The sequence below is a fragment of the Oncorhynchus mykiss genome, chromosome 14 (genome assembly GCF_057628025.1).
Source record: "Oncorhynchus mykiss isolate SJ-2025 chromosome 14, ASM5762802v1, whole genome shotgun sequence".
NCBI lineage: Eukaryota > Metazoa > Chordata > Actinopteri > Salmoniformes > Salmonidae > Oncorhynchus > Oncorhynchus mykiss.
In genome coordinates, this window is record NC_143035.1 from 8,033,350 (window position 1) to 8,054,929 (window position 21,580).

The 21,580-nt window shown below is 42.9% G+C and overlaps 2 protein-coding genes across 20 annotated transcripts in view; both read right to left on the bottom strand.

Moving 5' to 3' along the window:
• Positions 1-21,580, bottom strand: part of LOC110488691 (protocadherin alpha-C2) — a 211,968-nt gene that overhangs the window by 59,765 nt on the left and 130,623 nt on the right. Inside the window, exon 1 of one of the 19 annotated variants that reach the window (XM_036942823.2) lies at positions 18,501-21,023. The exons of 14 other annotated variants lie outside the window; for them this stretch is intronic. In XM_036942823.2, coding sequence (XP_036798718.2) covers positions 18,501-20,870 — 2,370 coding nt within the window. In that variant the 5' untranslated portion in view covers positions 20,871-21,023. Of the gene's footprint in view, positions 1-164; positions 4,319-8,349; positions 11,676-11,864; positions 15,047-15,182; positions 18,374-18,500; positions 21,024-21,580 lie in introns of those variants that run through there. 4 more of the 19 variants (XM_036942821.2, XM_036942822.2, XM_090198276.1 and 1 more) reach the window with 4 other exon arrangements.
• LOC110488693 (protocadherin alpha-13-like) lies at positions 4,548-8,003 on the bottom strand. The gene has a single exon (XM_021561007.3). The coding sequence runs from the start codon at positions 7,095-7,097 to the stop codon at positions 4,548-4,550; it is 2,550 nt and encodes an 849-aa protein (XP_021416682.3). The 5' UTR covers positions 7,098-8,003.

Genomic DNA, 21,580 nt, shown 5'->3' on the forward strand with positions numbered 1-21,580 from the left:
AACACAATGTTACAACTTCAGAACGTAAAATAAAACCGATCATTCAAACGAGTAACAAAACAACGTCATTATAACCAGCATAAGCAAAACAATGCAGAATACTTGGTAGGCCTAAACAAAGGGAGAAAAACAGATTTAAGTTTTAACTGACCTATAACTCTTACCTTGTCTTTGTTGGGTAATGTTTGAGTCCTGTCAAACGTGTCATTTCCATTAATACTGATCAGTTCTGCATCTGCAGGTGGATACGGTGCGGGAAAAACCACCACGTCACTCTTCAGTGTGTCTGAGCTGAAACACACGTCATACTGCTGAGTAGATTTCGAGTAAGACCAGCTCCCGTCGGGGTGTGTGGTGATCATTGGGGCGCTGTGCATGCTCAAACTGTCGTCATTCATGAAGCATTTTACAGCTATTAAACTGATGAGGCTCAGTAAAAATATCACTGACACGGAGGCAATGGCGATGAGCAGATACAGGTTTAAATCAGAGACACTCTCCTCTGTTCTCGGCACATTTCTGAATTGAGTCTGAATTTCAATGGTACTTTCAACCACCACTACATCAATAGACACAGTCGCTGACAGTGAGGGTTCTCCATGATCAGAAACCAACACCACCAACGGGTGAGCTTTCAGGTCATTGTCACTCATTCGCCTCTTAGTCCTTAGCTCCCCTGTGCTGGTTCCGATTCGGAAGAGGTTGGTTCCCTTGGGCTCAGAGATGTGATAAGAAAGCAGCGCATTGTAGCCAGAGTCGGAGTCTACAGCCCTGATCTTGGCCACAAAGTAGCCCGCTTCAGCAGAATAGGGAATGTTCTCAGAGTTAACGGAGCCGTGATCAGAATAGGGCGCGAGAATCCCAGGACTGTTGTCATTCTCATCCAGAATAAAAACGTTCACAGTCACGTTGCTGCTGAGAGGTGGAACACCAGAGTCTGTGGCCTGAACTTTAAACTGGAAAGTTTGTATCTCCTCATAGTTACAAGACTGCAAGCTGACCATATCTCCGGTATCCGAGTTGATATTTACAAATGATGATATTGAAACACTTTTATCTAATAATGAATACGTCACTTTTGCATTTTCATCTGAATCTGGATCAAAAGCAGACATCGTATGAATGACGTCACCTACCGGACGGTTCTCTTTAACATAAACATTAATAATTGGTTCTGAGAAGCGAGGAGCGTTGTCATTGACATCAGAAACGCGCACAGTAATAACGCTGGTGCTGGAGAGAGGCGGGGTCCCTTCGTCCGTAGCGATGATGGTGACATTATACTGAGAAACACTCTCTCTGTCAAGAGGCCCATCTACAACTAAGGAATAATAGTTTTTATAGTTCGACTTTAATTTAAAAGGAACAGCCTCAACAAGATTACAGTTAGTTAGGCCATTTTTCCCTCCGTCTTTATCTATCACTGTCACCAAGGCGACTACCGTGCCTATTTCACTATCCTCTTTCACTGGGCTCATTAATGATGTCACTGATATTTCAGGAGCATTGTCATTAACATCAACAACCTCAACTAATACTTTACAATAACCACTGCGAGGTGAGGAGCCTTGGTCAGTTGCTTGTACACGTATTTCATATGCTGCGTTTTTCTCCTGATCCAAATGTCCTTTGACAGTCATTTCACCTGTATCTGAATTCAGGGCAAACATATCAGCAGGATTCAGATTCCCACGCTCAATGAATGAATACACAAGTTTACTGTTTAGTCCTTCGTCTAAATCAGTAGCACTGAGTTTTAAGACTGTAGTCCCAAAAGGTATATTCTCAGGCACACTGACCTTATACAGCGGCTTGCTAAATGAGGGTGAATTATCATTAGAATCTATGACATTTACAACAATAGGCAGCGTTCCGGATTGTGGAGGTTTTCCTCCATCTACAGCGGTCAGTGTGATCCGGATAACGGGCTGTTTCTCTCGGTCTAAAGCTTTCTGCAGGACTAACTCAGCAGACACACTCTGCTCTCCACCGTTCTGTACATCCAGGGAGAAGTGTTCATTTGGGCTCAGCTTGTAGCTCTTCACCGAGTTACTGCCCGTATCTGCGTCATTCGCTATTGGCAGTGGGTATCGCTCACCGGGGTATGAAGATTCAGATATGTTAAAAGTAGCAACCTTTTTAATGAATGACGGAGAATTGTCATTGATGTCTAAAATATTCACCTCGATGCGGTGGAGAAGCATAGGATGGCTCAATATGGCCTCCATATTTAGAGAGCACTTTACCGTACTCGGACAGAGCTCCTCTCTGTCTATTCTCTCGTTAACTAACAGTAATCCTGTTTTCAGATTCGCATCAAAATACCTCTTACTATGTCCCGATACAATCCTTAGACCCCTTGACTCCAGTTCGTGTACATTAATGTTTAAATCCTTAGCGAGATTCCCCACAAACGTGCCTTTGTCCACCTCCTCTGAAACGGAGTAAGAGATCTGCGCTGCAGACCAGTCAAATAAACAAAGCAACGCGACGCACTGAATCCAAACGCTTTCTCTTTGTCTTCGACAACCCATGGTTGCTTTTTCAAAATGAATTAATCCAACAGAATATATTCACATTTCCACGAAACCTAAAAACCGGTAAAATGTTTTTAAAAATCCACCCAGCCCATTCCGTCTCACCACCATTCGAGTGTTTCACATCACAAAGCTCTCGAGACTGGTGACTCTATTCTCTTTTTCTTTCAGAGAGGAGGAGTCATGGAATATCAGTGACTTCATTTACTTCTGTGGTCTATAGTGACACCGTGTGCCACTTGCATTTCACTTGTTGTTGGAATACTGTGATGACCTCAAGTCGACAATATCACACTGGACATTTACTCACCGAAAGGCCCACGTGTTAAAAAGGACAAATGTGCTGTCACATGCAAAACACAGCGAACGTAGCTACATGCAAGTAAAGTAACCTCACATAAAGAAATACATCTTCACATGGTCGTGTTCTGATAACAACGACAGAAGCTAAAGCAATCAAAGAGGAGTAGCGCGGACTAAAACTCAAGGCAATTGACACGGAAAGCTCAAGGGTCTACCATTCTATTTGACCTTTATTGAACTAGTCAAGTCAGTTAAGAAGAAATTCTTACTTTCAATCACGGCCTAGAAACAGTGGGTTAACTGCCTTGTTGAGGGGCAGAACGAAAGAGTTTTACCTTGTTAGCTCGGGGATTCGATCTTTCAACCTTTTGGTTATTAATTAGTCCAACGCTCTAACCACTAGGCTACCTAATGCTCTCGAGACTGCAAATACACAATACTCATGAACAAATGTCCACGTTGCATCTATTCCATTACACCAGTGAAAGGTAGCAATAATGCGTTACACACTAATCATTCGATATTAAACTGATTATGGCAGTCGGGAGATTATGCAATCGTCATGTAAAGACGTATCTTAATGAGTGCAATGTCAAAATCGGAAGTAAGCATGCGCCGATTAATACACCTGGTTTCCTGAGCGATCTTTCGATTTATTAGGACAGGTAAACACCTGAATTGGCGTTCCAGCTGTGTGTTTGATCTGCGCATGTGCTAGCACCAGCTGAGCGAGCCTCCCAATTTATCTAGAGTGAAGTGAGTTCAGACCAACTGAATGTACGCTTCTTAGAGGTAGTTTTAACATACCAACTTTATGTCTGAACTCAGAATCAAATAGGCTTCCCAAAAATAACATGTTAGCTGTGGTATAACGTTTATTTTGATTGACGATTTTCTGCACGTATCAGAGTGCCACCAGCTGGCCTAATTTCAAATGTGTTCACGGAAACAAGATTATTAGGGAAATCGTTATTCTTGCAAAGCATATAAACGTTTTTATCAAACTAATATATGAATCTGACTATACACAATAATAGCATTATTATGTGCATGTAAACGCATTCAATGTTAAATGAACACTGCCCCTAATCAGAGCACAAACGGTTTCAGTGCCATGGACTGTGCTAGGAGTTCCCCACTTGCTGAACATAGACCTTTGAAAGGGAAAGCCACGGTAGACATGGCTCAAGAACTCACCTTGAGGGTGACAAAGTCATAATCAATTGTGTAGCCTAATATCAATGTAGCCTCATTTTTATTTTTGCTCAACCTTTATTTTCTAGGCAAGTCAGTTGAGAACAAATTCTTATTTACAATGACGGCCTACTCCGACCAAACCCTAAACTTGACGACGCTTGGCTAATTGTGTGCCGCCCAATGGTACTCCCAATCACGTCCGGTCGTGATACAGCTTAAAATCGAACAAGGGTCTGTAGTGACGCCTCTAGCACTAAGATGCAGTGCCTTAGACCGGTGCGCCACTCGGGAGATATAAGCTGTATGTGAATACGTTTACTCACAATATCCTATACACACATTACACTTTGCTGGGGACTGACACATTTACACATTTGAGAAGTGCAACATTTCTGTAGCCTATAGCATCATAGAAAGCCAATCACAAGTCACAAAGCATTGCAGGCTTGGCAAGTATCTTTAGCTTCGAGGTTTAGCGCGCCTTCAGAACCATGGACAGCAACGCCCACTTCATGAACCACACGCGCAGTGCAAAACAATGCCAATGTGAAAAATTTGGAGAGGATGGCTGTTTTCAAAGTAAGAGCGACTTTGAAAACAATATTCTTTGACTGCGAGTTCAAAGGAGTAAAACATATATAATTCAATATGAAATGTAAAGGCCGGTTTATGTAGAGAGCTTACCTTCTCTTTGTTGGGTAATGTCTGAGTCCTGTCAAACGTGTCATTTCCATTAATACTGATCAGTTCTGCATCTGCAGGTGGATACGGTGCGGGGAAAACCACTACGTCACTCTTCAGTGTGTCTGAACTGAAACACACGTCATACTGCTGAGTAGATTTAGAGTAAGACCAGCTCCCGTCAGGGTGTGTGGTGATCATTGGGGCGCTGTACCTTCTGAAACTGTCGTCTGTCCTGTGGCATTTTACAGCTATTAAACTGATCAGGCTCAATAAAAATATCACTGATACCGAGGCAATGGCGATCAGCAAATACAGGTTTAAATCAGAGAAGCTCTCCTCCGTTCTCGGTACATTTTTGAATTGAGTCTGGATTTCACCTGTACTTTCAACCACCACTATATCAATAGACACAGTCGCTGACAGTGAGGGTTCTCCATGATCAGAAACCAACACGACCAACGGGTGGGTTTTCAGGTCATTGTCACTCATTCGCCTCTTAGTCCTTAGTTCCCCGGTGCTGGTTCCGATTCGGAAGAGGTTGGTTCCCTTGGGCTCAGAGATGTGATAAGAAAGCAGCGCATTGTAGCCAGAGTCGGAGTCTACAGCCCTGATCTTGGCCACAAAGTAGCCCGCTTCAGCAGAATAGGGAATGTTCTCAGTGTTAACGGAGCCGTGATCAGAATAGGGCGCGAGAATCCCAGGACTGTTGTCATTCTCATCCAGAATAAAAACGTTCACAGTCACGTTGCTGCTGAGAGGAGGAACACCAGAGTCTGAGGCCTGAACTTTAAACTGGAAAGTTTTTATCTCCTCGTAGTTAAAAGACTGCAGGCTGACTATATCTCCTGTATCTGAGTTTATATTTACAGCTGATGATATTGAAACACTTTTATCTAATAATGAATATGTCACTTTTGCATTTTCATCTGAATCTGGATCAAAAGCAGACGTCGTATAAATGACGTCACCTCCCGGACTGTTCTCTTTCACATAAACATTAATAATTGGTTCTGAGAAGCGAGGAGCGTTGTCATTCACATCAGAAACGTCTACAGTAATAACGCTGGTGCTGGAGAGAGGCGGGGTCCCGTCATCCGTAGCTGTGATGGTGACATTGTACTGAGCAGTGCTCTCCCTATCAAGAGGCCCGTCTACCACTAAAGAAAAATCGTTTTTGTAGTTCGACTTTAGTTTGAAAGGGACAGAGCCTACAAGTTTACAGTTGGTGAGGCCATTTTGACCTCCATCTTTATCATTTACTGTAACCAAGGCGACCACAGACATTAACTGAGCATCCTCTCTCACTGGGCTCATAAGTGACGTCACTGATATTTCAGGGGTATTGTCATTGACATCAATAACTTCCACTAACACTTTACCATGGGCACTGCGAGGAGAGTGCCCACGATCTGACACCTGCACACGAATTTCGTATGCAGCGTTTTCCTCATAATCTAACTTCCCCTTAACTTTAATTTCACCTGTGTCTGAATTTATGGAAAATATATCGGCAGGGTTAAAATGTCCCCGTTCAATGAAAGAATAAACAAGATCACCATTTACCCCCTCATCTAAATCAGTGGCGGTGATTGTTAATATAGATGACGCAAAGGCAACGTTTTCAGAAACACATGCCTTGTAAAGGGATTGGCTAAATACTGGCGTATTGTCATTTACATCCATTACGTTAACAATAATCTGTAACATTCCGGATCTTGGAGGATTTCCACCATCTAGAGCGGTCAGGGTGAGCTGGATCACAGGCTGTTTCTCTCGGTCTAACGCTTTCTGCAGCACTAACTCAGCAGACACACTCTGCTCTCCACCGTTCTGTACATCCAGGGAGAAGTGTTCATTCGGGCTCAGCTTGTAGCTCTTTACCGAGTTACTGCCCGTGTCTGCGTCATTAGCTACCGGTAGAAGGAATCTCTCACCAGGATATGAGGATTCTGAAATATTTAATAATTTCACGGTTTCACGAAAAGATGGTGCATTGTCATTTATGTCAAAGATATTCACCTCTATACGGTGGAGCTGCGTAGGATGGCTCAATATGGCCTGTATGTTTAGCGAACACTTTAGAGTATTCGGACAAAGCTCCTCTCTGTCTAGCCTCTCCTGAACATATAGAATTCCTGTTTTCAAATTCGCCTCGAAATACCTCTTAGGCCTACCGTGTCCCGATACAATCCTTAGACCCCTCGACTCCAGTTCGTGTACATTAAGGTTTAAATCCTTAGCGAGATTCCCCACAAACGTGCCTTTGTCCACCTCCTCTGAAACGGAGTAAGAGATCTGCGCTGCAGACCAGTCAAATAAACAAAGCAACGCGACGCACTGAATCCAAACGATTTCTCTTTGTCGTTGACTACCCATCGCTGCGTGTATTTTTTTTTTTATCCCAGTAGAAAAGTCACATATCCATTAATTTCCCAAAAGCCTATTGGAGAGATCCTGTACACAGCCAAGTCCTCTCCATCTCACCACCGTTCGAGATTTTCTGATCGCACAGCTCTCGGGAGTGGTGACGCTTTTCTCTTTCTTATTAAGAGAGGAGGGGTCATAGAATATCAGCGACGACATTCATTTCTGTGGTCTATAGCGACACCGTGTGTTACTGTTATACATTGCCTGTATTACTCATGTAAAATAAGATCGTATAGTACATATTTCACTTACGTTAGAATACTGAGAATACTCGTGTTGGACATTTACTACCCGAAATGCCTAGCTATGTATTTAAAAGGACAAACGTTCTGATCAATGCAAAACACAGGAAAGTAGCTAAAGAAAAGTCAACCACATATAGTAAAATAAATGTTCACACAGTAATGTTCTGATAACAATGACAGAAGTCATACTAAAGACTCACACGGGATATTGCTATGCTAAGCTCAAGTGGTTAACATCGTGACGCTCTCAAGACTGCAAAGAAACACTCCTCAAACGTGAATTCCCAAATTGCATCTCTTCCATTACACCAGTGACAAGTTTAACCTAAAAAAAAAACAGTGTCCCAATCATCAGAGATCAAAAAAATGGTTTCAACCCCATGGACAGCATTCGGTAAGATTTTACCGCTTACTGAACATAGATAGACATTTGGAAACAAATATAGGTCTACGCGGTTGAAATTGACAAATATACGATAGTATACACCTTTAGGCGTTCAATGTCGATGATAATTATGTAGCCTATATCATCAATATGCAATATGATGCATACTTACATTTTCCATATGTTCCACCTTGTTTTCTCTCAATACTCTACGTATACAAATGCTAGGGTGAGAAAATTGCACAAATTCGTGAAGATTAAACACTATTGAGAAGTGTCATGGGCAGCCATTCATTCATACGTCAGAGAGCATTCAACGCTTCGCGCGAATCTTAATTTCAGAAGATTAGCACACCTTTAGAACCAGGGACAGCAAATCTCGCTTTATGAAGCCAGGAGGCCAAAGGCATAGTGCGAAACAAATCAAATGTGATAACTCTGAAGTGGAAGGCTCTTTTCAAGCTAAGAGGAACCTTGAAAACAGTTATCTTTAACTATGGGGAGTTCAAAGGAGTAATTTATGAAGCAATATTTCAATAGACAAATAGGCTCGTTTATGTAGAGATCTTACCTTCTCTTTGTTGGGTAATGTTTGAGTCCTGTCAAACGTGTCATTTCCATTAATACTGATCAGTTCTGCATCTGCAGGTGGATACGGCGCGGGGAAAACCACTACGTCACTCTTCAGTGTGTCGGAACTGAAACACACGTCATACTGCTGAGTAGATTTAGAGTAAGACCAGCTCCCGTCAGGGTGTGTGGTGATCATTGGGGCGCTGCACCTTCTGAAACTGTCGTCTGTCTTGCGGCATTTTACAGCTATTAAAATTATGAGGCTAAATAAAAATATGAATGACACCGAGGAAGTGGCGATCAGCAAATACAGGTTTAAATCAGAGAAGCTCTCCTCCTTTCTCGGCACGTTTTTGAAATGAGTCTGGATTTCACCTGTACTTTCAACCACCACTACATCAATAGACACAGTCGCTGACAGTGAGGGTTCTCCACTATCAGAAACCAACACCACCAACGGGTGAGCTTTCAGGTCATTGTCACTCATTCGCCTCTTAGTCCTTAGCTCCCCTGTGCTGGTTCCGATTCGGAAGAGGTTGGTTCCCTTGGGCTCAGAGATGTGATAAGAAAGCAGCGCATTGTAGCCAGAGTCGGAGTCTACAGCCCTGATCTTGGCCACAAAGTAGCCCGCTTCAGCAGAATAGGGAATGTTCTCAGAGTTAACTGAGCCGTGATCAGAATAGGGCGCTAGAATCCCAGGACTGTTGTCATTCTCATCCAGAATAAAAACGTTCACAGTCACGTTGATGCTGAGAGGAGGAACACCAGAGTCTGTGGCCTGAACTTTAAACTGGAAAGTTTGTATCTCCTCATAGTTAAAAGACTGCAAGCTGACCATATCTCCGGTATCTGAATTTACATTTACAGATGATGATATTGAAACACTTGTGTCTAATAATGAATACGTCATCTTTGCATTTCCATCTGAATCTGGATCAAAAGCAGACATCGTATAAATGACGTCACCTACCGGACTGTTCTCTTTGACATAAACATGAATCACGGGTTCTGAGAAGCGAGGAGCATTGTCATTCACATCAGCAACGTGTACAGTAATAACGCTGGTGCTGGAGAGAGGCGGGGTCCCTCCATCCGTAACTGTGACAGTGACATTGTACTGAGAAACACTCTCTCTGTCAAGAGGCCCATCTACCACTAACGAATAATAGTTTTTATAGTTCGACTTTAGTTTAAAAGGAACAGAGCCAACAAGTTTACAGTTAGTGAGGCCGTTTTTCCCTCCATCTTTATCTATCACAGTTACCAAGGCGACCACTGTCCCCATTTCACTATCCTCTTTCACTGGGCTCATAAGTGACGTCACCGAGACTTCAGGGGCATTGTCGTTGACATCAATAACTTCTACCAACACTTTAGAATAACCACTGCGGGGTGAGGGACCTTGGTCAGTTGCTTGCACACGGATTTCATACGCAGCATTTGCCTCATGATCCAAATTCGCCTTTACAGTCATTTCCCCAGTGTCTGGATTTAGGGCAAACATATCAGCAGGATTCAGATTCCCACGCTCAACGAATGAATACACAAGTTCACTATGTAGTCCTTCGTCTAAATCAGTAGCACTAAGTGTTAAGACTGTAGTCCCAAAAGGTATATTCTCAGGCACACTGACCTTATACAGCGGCTTGCTAAATGAGGGTGAATTATCATTAGAATCTATGACATTTACAACAATAGGCAGCGTTCCGGATTGTGGAGGTTTTCCTCCATCTACAGCGGTCAGGGTGAGCTGGATCACAGGCTGTTTCTCTCGGTCTAAAGCTTTCTGCAGCACCAACTCAGCAGACACACTCTGGTCTCCGCCGTTCTGTACATCCAGGGAGAAGTGTTCATTCGGGCTCAGCTTGTAGCTCTTCACCGAGTTACTGCCCGTATCTGCGTCATTCGCTATTGGCAGTGGGTATCGCTCGCCGGGGTATGAAGATTCAGTTATGTTAAAAGTAGCAACCTTTTTAATGAATGACGGAGAATTGTCATTGATGTCTAATATATTCACCTCGATGCGATGGAGAAACATAGGATGGCTCAATATGGCCTCCATATTTAGAGAGCACTTTACCGTACTCGGACAAAGCTCCTCTCTGTCTATTCTCTCGTTAACGAACAGTACTCCTGTTTTCAGATTCGCATCAAAATACCTCTTACTATGTCCCGATACAATCCTTAGACCCCTTGACTCCAGGTCCTGTACATTAAGGTTTAAATCCTTAGCGAGATTCCCCACAAACGTGCCTTTGTCCACCTCCTCTGAAACGGAGTAAGAGATCTGCGCTGCAGACCAGCCAAATAAACAAAGCAACGCGACGCAATGAATCCAAACGCTTTCTCTTTGTCTTCGACAACCCATCGCTGTTTGTACAAAGTAAATGAATCCAATAGAAAATATTCACATATCAATGAAACCTAAAAAATAAAAATAAATCAGTTAGAGAGATTCTGTACACAACCCCGCCCTCTCAGTCTCACCACCATTCGAGTGTCTCTTGACAAAGGCGCTCGGACTAGTGACTCTATTCTCTTTTTCATTCAGAGAGGAGGAGTCATAGAATATCAAATGCTGTGGTCTATAGCGACATCGTGTGTTGTTTATAGCCTATATTACTCATGTAATATAAGAGTGTATATTATTTGACTAGTTAGAATACGGAGGTAAACTCCAGTGGACTGTCTCGTGTTGGACATCCGCTACACGAAATGCCTATGTCTTTAAAGGACAAGCGTTCTGTTTAATGCAAAACACGGGAAGGTAGTTCACGAAAGGTCAACCCAATATAATGAAACAAATGCTCAGATGGTCATGTTCAGATCACATTGACAGAAGCTAGAACAATCAAGGAGTAAAGGACCGAAGGGATATCGACATACAAAGCTCAAGGGGTTAACAGTGTGATGCGCTATAGACTGCAAAGTGAGAAAAACGTTGCATCCATTCCATTACACCAGTAACAAGCATTCATCTAAAGAGAACACTGCTCCCATTAGCGGAGAGCAAAAACGGTTTCAGCACCATGGAAAGCACGCGGTAGGCTTTCACCGCTTTCTGAAAATAGTCTGTTGGAAACAAATGCGGTTGACATGGATACACAATAGGCATATGTACCTTTAGGCTGATAATGTCAATAGCGGTTGTGTAGCCTATATCATCAATCTGAAAAATTATGCATCTGTATATTTCCCATACGTTGAATACGTTCCTGTCTTTTTTCTCACTCTACCCTACATACTTACGACTTTGCTGGGGTTAGGCACATTTAAACGCTCAGCTCTGAAGTTTAGCGCACTTTCAGAACCATGGACAGCAACACTCCCTTTATGAAGCCAGGAGGCCATTCACACAGTGAAAAACAAAGCCAAGATAAAAACTCTTGAGTGGATGGATGTTTTCAACGTAATAGCAACTTTGAAAGCAATATTCTTTGACTGAGAGTTCAGAGGAGTATACAAAGATGCTTCTACATAAGATGTATAGGTTAGTTTATGTAGAAATCTCACCTTGTCTTTGTTGGGTAATGTTTGAGTCCTGTTCAACGTGTCATTTCCATTAATACTGATCAGTTCTGCATCTGCAGGTGGATACGGCGCAGGGAAAACCACTACGTCACTCTTCAGTGTGTCGGAACTGAAACACACGTCATACTGCTGAGTAGATTTAGAGTAAGACCAGCTCCCGTCGGGGTGTGTGGTGATCATTGGGGCGCTGTACCTTCTGAAACTGTCGTCTGTCCTGTAGCATTCTACAGCAATTAAACTAATGACGCTCAATAAAAATATCACTGACACCGAGGCAATGGCGATCAGCAAATACAGGTTTAAATCGGAAAAGCTCTCGTCCTTTCTTGGTACGTTTGTGAATTGAGTCTGGATTTCAATGGTACTTTCAACCACCACTACATCAATAGACACAGTCGCTGACAGTGAGGGTTCTCCGTTATCAGAAACCATCACGACCAATGGGTGTGTTTTCAGGTCACTGTCACTCATTCGCCTCTTAGTCCTTAGTTCCCCGGTGCTGGTTCCGATTCGGAAGAGGTTGGTTCCCTTGGGCTCAGAGATGTGATAAGAAAGCAGCGCATTGTAGCCAGAGTCGGAGTCTACAGCCCTGATCTTGGCCACAAAGTAGCCTGCTTCAGCAGAATAGGGAATGTTCTCAGAGTTAACGGAGCCGTGATCAGAATAGGGCGCGAGAATCCCAGGACTGTTGTCATTCTCATCCAGAATAAAAACGTTCACAGTCACGTTGCTGCTGAGAGGAGGAACACCGGAGTCTGAGGCCTGAACTTTAAACTGGAAAGTTTTTATCTCCTCGTAGTTAAAAGACTGTAGACTGACTATATCTCCTGTATCTGAGTTTATATTTACAGATGATGATATTGAAACACTTTTATCTAATAATGAATACGTCATCTTTGCATATTCATCTGAATCAGGATCAAAAGCAGACATCATATAAATGACTTCGCCTATCGGACTGTTCTCTTTAACATAAACGTTAATCACGGGTTCTGAGAAGCGAGGAGCGTTGTCATTCACATCAGAAACGTGTACAGTAATAACGCTGGTGCTGGAGAGAGGCGGAGTCCCTTCATCCGTAGCTACGATGGTGACATTGTACTGAGTAGCACTCTCTCTGTCAAGAGGCCCATCAACCACTAATGAATAATCGTTTTTATAATTCAATTTCAATTTAAAGGGCACTGGACCAACAAGTTTACTGTTAGTGAGGCCATTTTTACCACCATCTTTATCTGTGACTGTCACCAAGGCGACCACTGTCCCTATCTCAGCATCCTCTTTCACGGGGCTCGCGAGTGACGTCACATATATTTCTGGGAAATTGTCATTCAAATCAATAACTTCCACTAACAGTTTCCCATGTGCACTACGGGGTGATGAGCCTTGGTCTGTCGCCTGCACACGAATTTCATATGCAGGACTTTCCTCGTAATCCACATTTCCCTTAACTGTGATTTCTCCAGTGTCTGAATTTATATCAAACATATCAGAGGGGTTCACATTACCACGTTTGATAAAGGAATATACAACTTTACCGTTGACTCCCTCATCTACATCTGTGGCATTTAGCTGAATCACCTTAGTTCCGAACGGAACATTTTCTTTAACGCGAACCTTGTACAGCGGCTGACTGAACGTGGGTGAATTATCATTGGCATCAATTACGTTCACTACTATCAGCAATGTCCCAGATCGTGGAGGTTTTCCTCCATCTACAGCGGTCAGTGTGAGCTGGATCACAGGCTGTTTCTCTCGGTCTAAAGCTTTCTGCAGCACTAACTCAGCAGACACACTCTGCTCTCCACCGCTCTGTACATCCAGGGAGAAGTGTTCATTCGGGCTCAGCTTGTAGCTCTTTACCGAGTTACTGCCGGTATCTGAATCGATTGCTATCGGTAAAAGATATCGCTCGTCTGTGGATGATGATTCAGAAATGTTGAATGAATATAATTTTTCAAGGAAAGATGGTGCATTGTCATTAACGTCTAAAATATTCACCTCAATGCGGTGGAGCTGCGTAGGATGGCTCAACATGGCCTGTATGTTTACCGAACACTTTATCACTTTCGAACAAAGCTCCTCTCGGTCTATCCTCTCGTTAATGTACAGAACCCCTGTTTTTAAATTGGCATCGAAATACCGCTTACTCTGTCCCGATACAATCCTTAAACCCCTCGACTCCAGGTCCTGTACATTAAGGTTTAAATCCTTAGCGAGATTCCCCACAAACGTGCCTTTGTCCACCTCCTCTGAAACGGAGTAAGAGATCTGCGCTGCAGACCAGTCAAATAAACAAAGCAACGCGACGCAATGAATCCAAACACTTTCTCTTTGTCTTAGACGATCCATCGCTGCTTGTACGAAACGTATTATCCCAGAAATAGAAGTGGCATGTCCATTGAAACCACAAAAATCCGTGAAGTAAGAGATCCACACGACCCAGCCCTCTTCCTCTCACCACCATTAGAGTGTTTCTCTTGACAAAGCGCTCCGGACACGTGACGGTGGGGTTTTTTTGTCAGAGAGGAGGAGTCATAGAATATAAGTGACCACTCTCCCATTCCTGGTCTATAGCGACACCATGTGTTACTTGTTTGATTTAATTCAACATTTTATACCACATCATTAACTTACTGTGATAGTAGCAAGCAAATAGCAAACATGACTGTGTACGTATCATGTGGCCAATGTTGTATCAACTATGAATCAACCACATGTTAGAGTCCAGTTTGAATACAGGTGCTCAGGTTGGGACGCGAAAAACGGCAAACACTGGGGAACAATTAAAATGAGTATCAATAGTCATTTAACGTCGTGGTGATAAAGGTAAAGGTTAGTAATGAGGACAGCTGTCGAAGAGTCAAAAAACAAATACAGGAGGCCCTATTGATCGCCCATATCGAAAACTGCCAGATTGAATGTTCCTGGGGAAGACAAAGCAGAGAGCTAAAAAAAAAAATACATTTCAAACCAACTTTCTACATCACTTGAAAATGTCCATTCCACTTCCACCGATTAAAATGATCGACCCGAAAAGGCCTCTGCCCCTCGAAACCAAATAACGCTAACTGTTTCAGCACTACGGAGAGCGTCTGTGTTTTCAAAGCGATGTTCTTTTGCACATTTCTTCTCAATTTATTCCCAGAAATATTCTTATACGATACCAATTTCCCATGCAAACATTTGTATGACAACTCTGAAACCGTTTGATAAATGTCTGTCATTATCCCCAAAACTGCAATAACAAAGCTGGAGTTTAAAAGACATTTACACATTCGTGACGGATATTACTCTTACCTTGTCTTTGTTGGGTAACGTTTGAGTGCTGTTAAACGTGTCATTTCCATTAATACTGATCAGTTCTGCATCTGCAGGTGGATACGGTGCGGGGAAAACCACTACGTCACTCTTCAGTGTGTCTGAACTGAAACACACGTCATACTGCTGAGTAGATTTAGAGTAAGACCAGCTCCCGTCAGGGTGTGTGGTGATCATTGGGGCGCTGTACCTTCTGAAACTGTCGTCTGTCCTGTGGCATTTTACAGCTATTAAACTGATCAGGCTCAATAAAAATATCACTGACACCGAGGCAATGGCGATCAGCAAATACAGGTTTAAATCAGAGAAGCTCTCCTCCTTTCTCGGTACATTTTTGAATTGAGTCTGGATTTCACCTGTACTTTCTACCACCAGTATATCAATAGACACAGTCGCTGACAGTGAGGGTTCTCCGTTATCAGAAACCAACACGACCAACGGGTGAGTTTTCAGGTCATTGTCACTCATTCGCCTCTTAGTCCTTAGTTCCCCGGTGCTGGTTCCGATTCGGAAGAGGTTGGTTCCCTTGGGCTCAGAGATGTGATAAGAAAGCAGCGCATTGTAACCAGAGTCGGAGTCTACTGCCCTGATCTTGGCCACAAAGTAGCCCGCTTCAGCAGAATAGGGAATGTTCTCAGTGTTAACGGAGCCGTGCTCAGAATAGGGCACGAGAATCCCAGGACTGTTGTCATTCTCATCCAGAATAAAAACGTTCACAGTCACGTTGCTGCTGAGAGGAGGAACACCAGAGTCTGTGGCCTGAACTTTAAACTGGAAAGTTTTTATCTCCTCATAGTTAAAAGACTGCAGACTGACTATATGTCCTGCATCTGAGTTTATATTTACAGATGATGATATTGGAACACTTTTATCTAATAATGAATACGTAATCTTTGCATTTTCATCTGAATCTGGATCAAAAGCAGACATCGTATAAATGACGTCACCTACCGGACTGTTCTCTTTAACATAAACATTAATAATTGGTTCTGAGAAGCGAGGAGCATTGTCATTCACATCAGAAACGTCTACAGTAATAACTCTGGTGCTGGAGAGAGGCGGGGTCCCTTCATCCTTAGCTGTGATGGTGACATTATACTGAGTAGCACTCTCCCTGTCCAGATGCCCGTCTACCACTAACGAATAATCGTTTTTGTGGTTCGACAACAGTTTGAAAGGAACAGACCCTACAAGTTTACTGTTACTGAAGCCATTTTTACCTCCATCTTTATCTGTAACTGTCACCAAGGCAACCACGGTCCCTATATCAGCATCCTCCTTTACTGGGTTTATTAATGACGTCACAGATATTCCGGGAGCATTGTCATTGATATCAATAACTTCAACCAACACTTTAGAATAACCACTGCGGGCCGTGGGGCCTTGGTCCGTCGCTTGCACACGTAGCTCATATGCTGCATTTTCCTCGTGATCTAAATTCGCCTTGACAGTAATCGCACCACTTTGTGAATCTATGGAGAACATGTCTGCATAGTTCACATTTCCACGCTTCATAAAGCTATATAAAATGTCAGCGTGTGGACCCTCGTCTAAATCTGTAGCCTCTAACTTCAATAGTTGTGTCCCTAACGATACATTTTCATTGACACGGACCTTATAGAGTGATTTGCTAAATGTTGGCGAGTTATCATTGACATCTATTACGTGAACAATGATTTGTGACGTCCCAGATCTGGGAGGTTTTCCACCATCTACAGCGGTCAGTGTGAGCTGAATAACGGGCTGTTTCTCTCGGTCTAAAGCTTTCTGCAGCACTAACTCAGCAGACACACTCTGCTCTCCGCCGTTCTGTACATCCAGGGAAAAGTGTTCATTCGGGCTCAGCTTGTAGCTCTTTACCGAGTTACTGCCGGTATCTGCGTCATTCGCTATCGGTAGAGGGTATCTCTCACCGGGTGAAGAAGATTCTGAAATGTTAAATGTATGATATTGTTCAAGGAATGACGGTGCATTGTCATTTACGTCAATAATATTTACTTCAATGCGATGAAGAAACACAGGATGGCTCAATATGGCCTGTATATTTAGAGAGCACTTTACCGTATTCGGACAAATCTCTTCTCTGTCTATTCTCTGGTTAACGAACAGTACTCCTGTTTTCAGATTAGCCTCAAAATACCTCTTACTCTGCCCGGAAACAATCTTTAGACCCCTCGACTCAATTTCCTGTATATTGAGGTTTAAATCCTTAGCGAGATTCCCCACAAACGTGCCTTTGTCCACCTCCTCTGAAACGGAGTAAGAGATCTGCGCTGCAGACCAGCCAAATAAACAAAGCAACGCGACGCACTGAATCCAAACGCCTTCTCTTTGTCTTCGACGACCCATCGCTGCGTGTACAAAACAAATTAATCCATAAGTCAAAATCGCATATCCATTAAAACCACAAAACGATCCGTTATATGTATATCAGAGATCCAATACAGCCCACCCGTCTCCGTCTAATGGTGTTTCTCTTCACAAAGCTTTCGGGACTGGTGACACTTTTCTTTTTTCATTCTGAAAGGAGGAGTCTTAGTTTGTCAATGATGTATCTTCCGTTCGTGGTCTATAGTGACACCGTGTGTTGCTTTTATACATTACTCGTTTAAAATGAAGAGTTTTCTCTGATGTGTTAGAATAGGCCTACAGAGATAACTTCAAATAATCAAACTCGTGTTCGTAATTCACTCAGCGAAAGGTGCATGTATGTAAAAGAACGAACGTTTTTGCTCAAATGAAACACACAGGGAAAGGAGACAAAAAGTCTAGCCACGTTGAACAATAAACTATGTGTTGATTATATTCTGATATCGATGGCAGAAAGCTATAAAAATCTAGGACGAGTAGCAGAGCATTGATACGGATAGCTCAAGGATTATCGACATTGTAATGCTGTCAAGGCCGCAAAGACAACTCTGAAAAGCGAAATACCACGGTTTGCACACTTTCAATTTAACCAGTGACAATTATCGGTCTAAAAACATCACTGGACATTGTAAGCACAAAGCACAAACGATTTCAGCCCCATATACAGCAGCCAAAACTATTTCACCGCTTGGTGAACATAGTAATTTGGAAACAAGTATTCACGGTAGCCTATAAATCGTTGATACATTATGCATCCGTAGGCTGAAAGTGGGGACACGTTATATCAATCTGAAACCTGCCATGGTCTAAGCATATCTGCATATTTCCCAATGCCACATATCTCTGTCTGTTTTCGCACTACACAAAACACATTTAAACTGGAAGTGCAGACACATGTAAACATCTGCGGAGGAGAGTTCCTCTTACCTTCTCTTTGCTGGGTAATGTTTGAGTCCTGTCAAACGTGTCATTTCCATTAATACTGATCAGTTCTGCATCTGCAGGTGGATACGGTGCGGGGAAAACCACTACGTCACTCTTCAGTGTGTCTGAACTGAAACACACGTCATACTGCTGAGTAGATTTAGAGTAAGACCAGCTCCCGTCGGGGTGTGTGGTGATCATTGGGGCGCTGTACCTTCTGAAACTGTCGTCTGTCCTGTGGCATTTTACAGCTATTAAACTGATGAGGCTCAGTAAAAATATCACTGACACCGAGGCAATGGCGATCAGCAAATACAGGTTTAAATCAGAGAAGCTTTCCTCCTTTCTTGGTATGTTTCTGGATTCAGTCTGGATTTCACCTGTACTTTCAACCACCACTACATCAATAGACACAGTCGCTGACAGTGAGGGTTCTCCGTTATCAGAAACCAACACGACCAACGGGTGAGTTTTCAGGTCATTGTCACTCATTCGCCTCTTAGTCCTTAGCTCCCCGGTGCTGGTTCCGATTCGGAAGAGGTTGGTTCCCTTGGGCTCAGAGATGTGATAAGAAAGCAGCGCATTGTAACCAGAGTCGGAGTCTACTGCCCTGATCTTGGCCACAAAGTAGCCCGCTTCAGCAGAATAGGGAATGTTCTCACTGTTAACGGAGCCGTGATCAGAATAGGGCGCGAGAATCCCAGGACTGTTGTCATTCTCATCCAGAATAAAAACGTTCACAGTCACGTTGCTGCTGAGAGGTGGAACACCAGAGTCTGTGGCCTGAACTTTAAACTGGAAGGTTTTTATCTCTTCATAGTTAAACGATTGCAGGCTGACTAGAACTCCTGTATCTGAGTTTATATTTACAGATGATGATATTGAAACACTTTTATCTAATAATGAATACGTCACTTTTGCATTTTCATCTGAATCTGGATCAAAAGCAGATATTGTTTTAATGACGTCACCTACCGGACTGTTCTCTTTGACATAGACATTAATAACGGGTTCTGAGAAGCGAGGAGCGTTGTCATTCACGTCAGAAACCTGTACAGTAACAACGCTGGTGCTGGAGAGAGGCGGGGTCCCGTCATCCGTAGCTGTGATGGTGACATTATACTGAGCAGCCCTCTCTCTGTCAAGAGGCCCGTCGACCACTAACGAATAATAGTTCTTGTAGTTCGACTTTAGTTTAAAATTAACAGACCCTACAAGTTCACAGTTAGTGAGGCCATTTTGACCTCCATCGTTATCAGTTACTGTCACCAAGGCGACCACTGTCCCCATCTCGGCATCCTCTTTCACTGGACTCATGAGTGACGTCACTAAGATTTCTGGGGCATTGTCATTGACATCAATAACATCAACTAACACTTTACCATGTGCACTGCGAGGTGAATGCCCTCGGTCCATCGCCTGAACTCGAATTTCAAATGCAGGACTATCTTCATGATCCAAATTTCCTTTGACTGTAATTTCACCCGTGTCTGAATTGATGGCGAACATGTTTGAGGGGTCCAGATTTCCACGTTTTAAGAAAGAATACACTATCTCACCATTTACGCTCTCGTCTAAATCTGTTGCAGTGAGAGTTAATATATTTGTCCCAAAAGGCGCATTTTCATGAACACGAACTTTATAAAGCGGCTTAGAAAATACTGGAGAATTGTCATTAACATCAATTACGTTCACTACTATCAGCAATGTCCCAGATCGTGGAGGTTTTCCACCATCTACAGCGGTCAGTGTGAGCTGGATCACGGGCTGTTTCTCTCGGTCCAACGCTTTCTGCAGTACTAACTCAGCAGACACACTCTGCTCTCCACCGCTCTGTACATCCAGGGAGAAGTGTTCATTCGGGCTCAGCTTGTAGCTCTTTACCGAGTTAGCTCCTATGTCTGCGTCATTTGCTATTGGTAGCATATATCGCTCGCCCGGCGTTGAAGACTCAGAGATGTTAAATGTGTGGGATTTTTCAATAAAAGATGGTGTGTTATCATTAATATCTAAAATATTAACCTCAATACGATGCAGAAGCACAGGATGGCTTAATATGGCTTCCATATTCAAAGAGCACTTTATCGTATTCGGACAAAGCTCCTCTCGGTCTATTCTCTCATTAACGTAAAGAATCCCTGTTTTTAAATCCGCCTCAAAATACATCTTACTATTTCCGGAAACAATCCTTAGACCCCTCGACTCAATTTCCTGTATATTGAGGTTTAAATCCTTAGCGAGATTCCCCACAAACGTGCCTTTGTCCACCTCCTCTGAAACGGAGTAAGAGATCTGCGCTGCAGACCAGCCAAATAAACAAAGCAACGCGACGCACTGAATCCAAAAGCTTTCCCTTTGTCTTCGACGATCCATCGCTGCATGTATAAAAACAACTGAATCCAATAAGTTAGGGTCATGTATCCATCAAAACCCGAAGTATTCCGTTAAATGTCGGACATTCTGTACACAGCTCAGCCCTCTCCGTCTCATCACCACGACCGTTTCTCTTCACAACGCCCCTCCGACAGTGACGCTATTCTGTATTTTCCTTCAGAGGAGGAGTATAAAAACACATTTGACTTCGCTGCTTTCCGTGGTCTATAGTGACACCCTGTGTTACGTGTTCGATTTCATGTAATTTGATATAATACATAGTTGACCTAATGTGATAGTAGTGAGCAAAGTAGCAAAGATCACTGTGTATAACCAGCGACCAATGTCGTCTCAAATCTGAATCAACTACATGATAGAGTCAACCACACCGTAGAGTTGAACTCGAATACACTTCATGACAAGTGCAAAATATGAAATGTTAAAGATGGGAACATTTAAAATGAGTTATTATTATAGTCAGTTAGAAATAGTGGTAATACAGTTTAGATACAAGGACAACTGTCGTTATTTGATCGCCCATAGAAACTGCCAGATAGAATGTTAACGGGGGAGACAATTCTAGGCAGAGAGGCAGAGAGATGAAACATTTGAAATAAAAATCAACTCTCTACCACTTGAATGAATCCATTCCACTTTCAACGATGATGAGCATTGATTCGAAAAGGCCTCTGCCCCTCGAAACCAAAGAA